At 33.9% G+C, this 11,106-nt stretch overlaps 2 protein-coding genes across 2 annotated transcripts; both read left to right on the top strand.

Moving 5' to 3' along the window:
- Window positions 1-3,028: 3,028 nt before the first annotated feature.
- LOC138326569 (protein PIF-like) lies at window positions 3,029-4,030 on the top strand. Its single transcript, XM_069272667.1, has one exon. It carries the CDS (start codon window positions 3,029-3,031, stop codon window positions 4,028-4,030), a length of 1,002 nt encoding a protein of 333 aa, XP_069128768.1.
- Window positions 4,031-4,051: 21 nt separating this feature from the next.
- Window positions 4,052-4,654, top strand: LOC138326568 (pre-mRNA-splicing factor CWC22 homolog). The gene has a single exon (XM_069272666.1). The coding sequence runs from the start codon at window positions 4,052-4,054 to the stop codon at window positions 4,652-4,654; it is 603 nt and encodes a 200-aa protein (XP_069128767.1).
- The last annotated feature ends 6,452 nt before the right edge of the window (window positions 4,655-11,106 follow it).

Below are 11,106 nucleotides of genomic sequence, written 5' to 3'. Positions count from 1 at the left end.
TGCCTTCACTTCCATTCCATCTGTTCTATAGAAGGACCTGATGCTTTCACTTCCATTCCATCTGTTCTATAGAAGGACCTGATGCCTTCACTTCCATTCCATCTGTTCTATAGAAGGACCTGATGCCTTCACTTCCATTCCATCTGTTCTATAGAAGGACCTGATGCCTTCACTTCCATTCCATCTGTTCTATAGAAGGACCTGATGCCTTCACTTCCATTCCATCTGTTCTATAGAAAGACCTGATGCCTTCACTTCCATTCTATCTGTTCTATAGAAGGACCTGATGCCTTCACTTCCATTCCATCTGTTCTATAAAAGGACCTGATGCCTTCACTTCCATTCCATCTGTTCTATAGAAAGACCTGATGCCTTCACTTCCATTCCATCTGTTCTATAGAAGGACCTGATGCCTTCACTTCCATTCCATCTGTTCTATAGAAGGACCTGATGCCTTCACTTCCATTCATCTGTTCTATAGAGAGGACCTGATGCCTTCACTTCCATTCCATCTGTTCTATAGAAGGACCTGATGCCTTCACTTCCATTCCTCATCTGTTCTATAGAAGGACCTGATGCCTTCACTTCCATTCCATCTGTTCTATAGAAGGACCTGATGCCTTCACTTCCATTCCATCTGTTCTATAGAGACCTGATGCCTTCACTTCCATTCCATCTGTTCTATAGAAGACCTGCTTCACTTCCATTCTCTGTTCTATAGAAGGACCTGATGCCTTCACTTCCATTCACTGTATAGCTGATGCCTTCACTTCCATTCCATCTGTTCTATAGAAGGACCTGATGCCTTCACTTCCATTCCATCTGTTCTATAGAAAGACCTGATGCCTTCACTTCCATTCTATCTGTTCTATAGAAGGACCTGATGCCTTCACTTCCATTCCATCTGTTCTATAGAAGGACCTGATTCCTTCACTTCCATTCCATCTGTTCTATAGAAAGACCTGATGCCTTCACTTCCATTCTATCTGTTCTATAGAAGGACCTGATGCCTTCACTTCCATTCCATCTGTTCTATAGAAGGACCTGATGCCTTCACTTCCATTCCATCTGTTCTATAGAAAGACCTGATGCCTTCACTTCCATTCTATCTGTTCTATAGAAGGACCTGATGCCTTCACTTCCATTCTATCTGTTCTATAGAAGGACCTGATGCCTTCACTTCCATTCCATCTGTTCTATAGAAGGACCTGATGCCTTCACTTCCATTGATCACATTTCCTCCGTTTGCTAAATACAAGGAAAATTAATACACTTCCACATAATCATGGTAGTTTTCCTTCGTCTACCCCTCTACATTATATCTTGTCCATTTATCTAGTCTCTGAACATTTATGAAAACAACATACATCTTCCTTCATTACTGAAATAAACTTAAACATTGATAGTTCCTTCGTCCGTCTTTTGTCCGAATTATTAAGGTTTACTTGGCAATATAGATGATTGGTGCAAGGGTTGTCTAAGTAGTCCTTGTTGAATAATCATCAATGACTTCTCGATTGATAACCCGAACTGTTTTTAACTTTGATTTGATTAGTTTAATGTCCTATTAACAGCCAGGGTCATTTAAGGTTTTTAACCGACTTGATAATGTTTCCTTGATCTTATTTAAGTGTTATCTTTGAAATGTATAGCAGAAACTCTAGGGAATCCAGGATAGGACAGATGGTAGATTATTTGTTGCTTTTCTCATATATCCTACTATATAGGCAGACCTAAAACGTCATAATAATGACATACAATGGACATTTTAATAATTGACAATGTTTATCGTTAACATATCAAATAAAAGATAACCCAATTATACAAATAAATTTGGTGACCCTAAAAGATAACCCAATTATACAAATAAATTTGGTGACCCTTAATTGTTTTGAGAAATAAAGGATAGTTTTTGCTTTGTTTACTGTTCAGCAGACAATGAGTGAAAAACGTGTATATCCCATTGATAAACATCAAAAAACATCAAATCAAAAGTTGGCAGACTCATACTGTTCAAAATAAGGAATACTTTGTCCTTTTTCATTTAACTGACAACGACTAAACAGGCCACCCAAATATTCTCATGCTATATCATGCTTATTTCGGTACCAAGACGCGTTCATAGCGTACCGTTTTCAATTTTGTATTTATCGATTTGAAAAGTAAGTCATTCCGATCACGTCTCCCTGATTAAGCAATCCCATTCGATCAACAATACAAAAGTACAAGTTCTGTATTCATAAACTGAATTTCTGTATATATTTATAAATAGAAAGTGCGAATTCTAACAAGCTGTTTTTGTATCTGACGGGAGAAGCCCGCTGGGATGGTAGTCATATGTTATTGATAAGGACGACACTGAACCAACTTACCATGCACGTCCAAAAATATTGGATGGGAAAGGATAACTTTGAATAATTTTGTCAAAATTAAAGTTTACGACTTGAGTTTCCATACTAAATGATAAACATTTGGCATTTTTTCAATAAATATCAAAATATTCTCCGCTAGAGAGAAAGAGTAGAACACTTTGGTTCAATAGCAAACGTGATACGGACTGTCGTATCTGTTAGGTTTGGTCGCGACGGGTTGGAAACAGCCAGCAGTTTGGAGGTTCCCATTTGTAGATAAGGTTTATCATAACAGTACTGTACTGAAGATAACACTTCTAAATTAGGAACCAAAATTGTGAAAAGTTGTAGAATACGAATATTTACCTGATTGAAAATTTGTAGAATATGAATATCTACCTGATTGAAAACTTATAATTCACCAATTTTTCCATTCTTTATATTTCTGTGGATATTCACTATATATGAGTTAGTCAGTATTTGTCCAATGAGCCTTTCATGGTTACTCTATATCAACTAAAGTACGTCAATACATACATGTCTACGCAAGAGCCAAGCATCTTCATCATAAAAACGCAATTTAAACTCAAGGCTGAAGGTGAGGACCCGAGGCCAAAATTAATATCAAGGGCGACGATAGGAGGGATTATAGAAAGGATGAGGATCCGAGGCCAAAAATGTATATCAAGGGCGACGATAGGAGGGAGAGTAGTAGAAAAGATGAGGATCCGAAGCCAAAAATGAATATCGGGGACGACGATAGGAGAGATAATAGAAAAGATGAGGACCTTAGGCCAAAAATGTACATCAATGGCGACGATAGGATGGAAAGTAGAAAAGATGAGGACCCGAGGCCAAAAATGTATATCAACGGCGACGATAAAAGGGATAATAGAAAAGATGAGGATTCGAGGCCAATAATGAATATCAGGGACGACGATAGGAGGGGTAATAGAAAAGATGAGGACCCGAGACCAAAAATGTATATCAAGGGCGACGATAGGAGGGATAATAGAAAAGATGAGGACCCGAGGCCAAAAATGAATATCAAGGGCGACGATAAAAGGGATAATAGAAAAGATGAGGACCCGAGGCCAAAAATGAATATCAAGGGCGACGGTAGGAGGGATAATAGAAAAGATGAGGATCCGAGGCCAAAAATGAATATCAAGGGCGACGATAGGAGGGATAATAGAAAAGATGAGGACCCGAGGCCAATAATGTATATCAAGGGCGACGATAGGAGAGATAATAGAAAAGATGAGGATCCGAGGCCAAAAATGTATATCAATGGCGACGATAGGAGGGATAATAGAAAAGACGAGGATCCGAGGCCAAAAATGTATATCAAGTGCGACGATAGGAGGGAGAGTAGAAAAGATGAGGATCCGAGGCCAAAAATGTATATCAAGGGCGACGGTAGGAGGGATGATAGAAAAGAAGAGGATCCGAGGCCAAAAATGTATATCAAGGGCGACGATGGGAGGGATAATAGAAAAGATGAGGACCCGAGGCCAAAAATGTATATCAAGGGCGACGATAAGAGGGATAATAGAAAAGATGAGGATCCGAGGCCATTAAAGAATATCAAGGGCGACGATGGGATGGATAATAGAAAAGATGAGGATCCGAGGCCAAAAATGTATATCAAGGGCGACGATAGGAGGGATAATAGATAAGATGAGGATCCGTGGCCAAAAATGTATATCAACTGCGACGATAGGAGGGAAAGTATAAAAGACGAGGATCCGAGGCCAAAAATGCATATCAAGGGCGACGATAGGAGGGATAATAAAAAAGATGAGGATCCGTGGCCAAAAACGAATATCAAGGGCGACGATAGGAGGGAAAATAGAAAAGATGAGGATCCGAGGCCAAAAACGAATATCAAGGGCGACGATGGAAGGGAAAATAGAAAAGATGAGGATCCGAGGCCAAAAATGTATATCAAGGGCGACGATAGGAGAGATAATAGAAAAGATGAGGATCCGAGGCCAAAAATGTATATCAAGGGCGACGATAGGAGGGAGAGTAGAAAAGATGAGGATCCGAGGCCAAAAATGAATATCAAGGGCGACGATAGGAGGGATAATAGAAAAGATGAGGATCCGAGGCCAAAAACGAATATCAAGGGCGACGATGGAAGGGAAAATAGAAAAGATGAGGATCCGAGGCCAAAAATGAATATCAAGGGCGACGATAGGAGGGATAATAGAAAAGATGAGGACCCGGGGCCAAAAATGAATATCAAGGGCGACGATAGGAGGGATTATACAAAAGATGGACCCGAGGCCAAAAAATGATGAAATCCAAAATGTTTAGTTGCATTTCATGATAATACAATCAAAACAGTTGTTGTAGTTCTATCGATTAGAACAAAAGATACATTTTATCTCCAAAGATATTTACGTGAATTTCCAAAGAATATTTCTGTATTTTTCCCTAACATTATCTGTGATATCACATTAGAACATTTAGGATTTCCTTTTTGGCTATATTGGTTTTGAATTGATAATACATAACTGTAAAGATTCTAAAGACTCTAAACACATCAACTAATATACAAAGATAAGTATTTTAGTAATGAAATCCAAAGATGAGTTAGTACGAAACTTCTCAAAGTGATGAACCTAGTTGTATTGACTTGTTTTACACCGTCCACTGGTCCGTCTAGACGTAAGTATATCTATTTGCCTACATCACTTCCTGTCATGTGCGTGTGTAACATCCGTTGGGACAGGACGCGGGTGAAGTAACATTTCTCTGCATTTACATTCTTACACATGTCTGATTTCGGGAAATGGTTTTTGGTTATAAAACAGTCATGAAAAAGGTACGGAAAGTTCACGTAGAGAGCAAGTCTGGTAGGATGTTATCATCGTATGGTGAGCCACAATATGAAATATATGTGTTTGTATTCTCAAAGTACATGTATAACCAACTGAAATTCATCATATAAAAAATCTGTTTCATTATAACCTAAAATGACACAACTGCATTATTATGTAATATACATCTTAGTGTACCGAGACAACTAATATTGATAATATGATATTGTAATAGTTTTCATCAAGCTACATGTAAATACAACCTTGTAGAACGACCTTTTTAATCAATAGCAGGAGACAAACCAGGTCAAATATCATAACACAAGACAGAACCATGGGCTTAAAAGTTCTCTAGGGGTTGTATTCCCGCCGTGAAAATTGACAAGAGTATGTCCATCTCCATCTCTAATGCAGAATGAACTGATCAAGCATGTAATGCCACATTTGTGTTGCCATCTTTTATTGTAAACGTAGCCTTTTTATTGTTTTTTTTTTATTTCGAGGGATTAATATACGTATGACCCAAATATCTGACCGACAAGGTAGTTCATGTTTGTTGTAGTACCATAACATGATCTTTTATCGCCTTTACCGCCTGATATATCCAGTGATTTCACCCGTGTAATATTTTTTCATTTGTCACTAGTGTAATATGACCTGGAGAGATAGTCATCGGCGAGAACTTCATTGTGACGACAGACAGAAACAATAAAATGACGTCAGGAAAAATGACGTGACTTCAGATTTACGATGGCGGCGGAAGAAATTGGCGGCCGTTGCTGGATATTCGGAATACATTTTGACGTATATTGCTTTGTTATTTAGGTATTTAGAGTTATGTGATAAAGAGTATCTTAAATTTGTGTTTATTTCATATGAGATTTTATGAAACGAGTCTAAGAAGTATTTATTTTTGCGAGCCTTTCGCAAAAATAAATACTTCTTAGACTCGTTTCATAAAATCCCATATGAAATGAACACTCATGCAAGATTTTATATGTGCAGTCTGAACATGAAATTATTAAATGTGTTCTAAACAAACGTGTTTTTCTATCTAGAGATATCTAGTAAATGCTATATTTCATATTTATGTTGAATGCATTAATTTGTTATCCATTCCGTAGGCGGACTTTCTGGTCCGTTGAATTGGAAATAAATAGAGACATATGTGGTTTCGTTGATATAATTATACTATTTTTACCATTAAATTTCACATTTCTAAATACTTATAGAAAATACAATATGCATGGGGAATGATCTACAGAACCTTGTTTAGAGGACGAAAACTCAAATCAGTGCTTCAATGAGACTGTATCAAGGGCGATGTAAGGTCTAGAGAGACTGAAGGTATTTAGGGAGATTGGAAACGACAAAATTTAGTGGCATGTTACTGTTATTTTATTACCATTCCAACATTTGTCTGAATGGGGAACTCAAGCCAATAGGCATACCAGTTAGACTTTATTTCCATTGACAGCGATAAAGAACATATTCGGGTTAAGAGTTAAATTGATTCCCATTTTAAATGCCTGCCGTCGAAGTTAGCGTACTTTTCCTAGTAAATACTACCAGATTCGCAGCTTTTATATGTTGTTGTCATTTGTTATAAAGTGGTCTCTGGGGGCGTAAGATAAGCGCAGTGGACATTTTGTGTTATTGGTTATGACCCATGACTATATTGACAATCTTTTGATGGGGACATGTCAAATTCCACTCTATTGATTTAAAGTGATGCGGGTCCAGCGTTGGCAGTAGTATCAGTGTAGACGCCGCGCCATACGAATGCGCCTTTTCCCGATTCAATTTAGGCTCGTATAAGCTTGATTAATTCTTATATGTGTTCATATATTGACGGCAGAAATAAAACTGGTATGTATTCTTCGAGACCTGTTCAATATATTTAGTACAACATTGAGGAAAAATGGTATAATATATTCAGTTTCATTTTCGAAGTCATGCGAAGTTTTGACAGCTACAAGATGAGTCGCGTCCATACGTCTGAGAAATGACGATCAATTTGCGGCCTTGCATCACATGATAAAAGCTACTGTGGTATTCCTAAGGTTTTAACTATTAAGGACACAATGTGTCTGTGAATACATTTTATCAAATATAAGGATGTTATCAATGCACGTGATTTTTGTTATCTTTTACGTCCGTCTGTAGATGTTACGGAAACATATTAACGTCTATGTTGATTACAAGTTTGGTTTGGGTTATATCATATTTGTATGAGAAAATCAAATCCGCCAACTTTTTTCATAACCTACTCGATAAAAATATGGTTTTCATATTCTCCTATCACTTATTTTACATACGTTCAGCAAAGATTTAAGTGAAACCCAAACATTAACATTGATAAGCTATGCATTGTTTCGGGGTCAATGTATCTGTTATTAACAATATTTAAGATACTATATACAGGTATTTATACATTTCTCGATACATCAGTGATGATGAAATGATTATGTTATTTGGATAAGACAGATGGAACGCACGCAGATGACATTTTGGCTGTAAAAATAGCGTTATAGACAGTGTACCCTGGTTGCCTGGTTTTGACGATCCTATCCATTGTAGTGCGGCCATGTGAAAATGAAACTTGACATAAACTCGTCATATAAGATAAAAACTATTGTGTATTTATCTGGGATTTCCTGTCGTACATTTTTAAGATGTTTCGCCAATAATGGTATAAATCATATTATAATACATTTAAAATAATTACAAGATAAAACTGTACTAAATAGCCCTTAATTGCGAATTAAGGTATTTCCGAATATATTGAAGCACACGATAAAGTAGTTTATTATTTATCACTTATATTAATTGTGCTGAGTTCAATATTTTATCACTTATTTTGATGTTGTTGAGCTCACCATTTATCACTTATTTTGATGGTGTTGATCTCACAGCTCTGTTAAACTATGTAAGTGTGTTAGAGTTACCTCCCAATTTACCACACTAACACTGGTAAATATACGAGTTGTCTATCCTCTAACGTCTGCGGTCGAACGAACAATGACAAAAGAGACTTTTAGCCACTGTTAGTGTATACTACGTAAATCATTGCTCACGAAATCAAAATTTGGAACATTAATTTTAAACCTTTAAGGGGGTTAAAATCATTTATAAAAGTTAATCAGGTGTAGATTTCATGATCAACAATCCCTCAGCACACATTTACAGTAATCACAATTTCCATTTATCACCAAAGACACTACACACAGCTGTACTATTTATCCCAAACAATTTTGTGAACAAAGAGTGTCATATTATATATCTGTCTGGTTGTAAAGACACAAGATTTATTTTATCGATTGATTGGCAATTCACGTAAATTACTTATACAAAACTAAACGGTATGACTTACACAAGGCTTATAAGTTATGATATATATATATATTAACTTTAACATTACTTACACCAGGCTTATAATATATATATACTAACTTTAACATTATTAACACCAGGCTTATAATATATATACTAACTTTAATATTACTTACACCAGGCTTATAATATATATACTAACTTTAATATTACTTACACCAGGCTTATAATATATATGATAACTTTAACATTACTTACACCAGGCTTGTAATATATATACTAACTTTAACATTACCTACACCAGGCCTATGATATATATACTAACTTTAACATTACTTACACCAGGCTTATAATATATATGCTAACTTTAACATTACTTACACCAGGCTTATAATATATATGCTAACTTTAACATTACTTACACCAGGCTTATAATATATATACTAACTTTAACATTACTTACACCAGGCTTATAATATATATACTAACTTTAACATTACTTACACCAGGCTTATTATATATATACTAACTTAAACATTACTTACACCAGGCTTATTATATATATGCTAACTTTAACATTACTTACACCAGGCTTATTATATATATATACTAACTTTAACATTACTTACACCAGGCTTATAATATATATACTAACTTTAACATTACTTACACCAGGCTTATTATATATATATATAACTTTAACATTACTTACACCAGGCTTATAATATATATACTAACTTTAACATTACTTACACCAGGCTTATAATATATATACTAACTTTAACATTACTTACACCAGATTATAATATATATGCTAACTTTAACATTACTTACACCAGGCTTATTATATATATATATATATACTAACTTTAACATTACTTACACCAGGCTTATTATATATATGCTAACTTTAACATTACTTACACCAGGCTTATTATATATATATACTAACTTTAACATTACTTACACCAGGCTTATAATATATATACTAACTTTAACATTACTTACACCAGGCTTATTATATATATATACTAACTTTAACATTACTTACACCAGGCTTATAATATATATACTAACTTTAACATTACTTACACCAGGCTTATAATATATATACTAACTTTAACATTACTTACACCAGATTATAATATATATGCTAACTTTAACATTACTTACACCAGGCTTATTATATATATATATATATACTAACTTTAACATTACTTACACCAGGCTTATTATATATATATACTAACTTTAACATTACTTACACCAGGCTTATAATATATATATACTAACTTTAACATTACTTACACCAGGCTTATAATATATATACTAACTTTAACATTACTTACACCAGGCTTATAATATATATATATACTAACTTTAACATTACTTACACCAGGCTTATAATATATATGCTAACTTTAACATTACTTACACCAGATTATAATATATATGCTAACTTTAACATTACTTACACCAGGCTTATTATATATATATACTAACTTTAACATTACTTACACCAGGCTTATAATATATATGCTAACTTTAACATTACTTACACCAGGCTTATAATATATATACTAACTTTAACATTACTTACACCAGGCTTATAATATATATGCTAACTTTAACATTACTTACACCAGATTATAATATATATACTAACTTTAACATTACTTACACCAGATTATAATATATATACTAACTTTAACATTACTTACACCAGGCTTATTATATATATATATATATACTAACTTTAACATTACTTACACCAGGCTTATTATATATATACTAACTTTAACATTACTTACACCAGGCTTATAATATATATATACTAACTTTAACATTACTTACACCAGGCTTATAATATATATACTAACTTTAACATTACTTACACCAGGCTTATAATATATATATACTAACTTTAACATTACTTACACCAGGCTTATAATATATATACTAACTTTAACATTACTTACACCAGGCTTATGATATATATATATACTAACTTTAACATTACTTACACCAGGCTTATAATATATATACTAACTTTAACATTACTTACACCAGGCTTATAATATATATGCTAACTTTAACATTACTTACACCAGGCTTATAATATATATACTAACTTTAACATTACTTACACCAGGCTTATAATATATATACTAACTTTAACATTACTTACACCAGGCTTATAATATATATGCTAACTTTAACATTACTTACACCAGGCTTATAATATATATACTAACTTTAACATTACTTACACCAGGCTTATAATATATATACTAACTTTAACATTACTTACACCAGATTATAATATATATCTACCAACTTTAACATTACTTACACCAGGCTTATTATATATATACTAACTTTAACATTACTTACACCAGGCTTATTATATATATGCTAACTTTAACATTACTTACACCAGGCTTATTATATATATACTAACTTTAACATTACTTACACCAGGCTTATTATATAAATGCTAACTTTAACATTACTTACACCAGATTATAATATATATACTAACTTTAACATTACTTACACCAGGCTTATTATATATATACTAACTTTAACATTAC

Source organism: Argopecten irradians, chromosome 6 (genome assembly GCF_041381155.1).
Source record: "Argopecten irradians isolate NY chromosome 6, Ai_NY, whole genome shotgun sequence".
Taxonomy (NCBI): Eukaryota; Metazoa; Mollusca; class Bivalvia; order Pectinida; family Pectinidae; genus Argopecten; species Argopecten irradians.
Note: the sequence above shows the minus strand (reverse complement) of the source record. Positions and strands in the feature narration are given on the sequence as shown.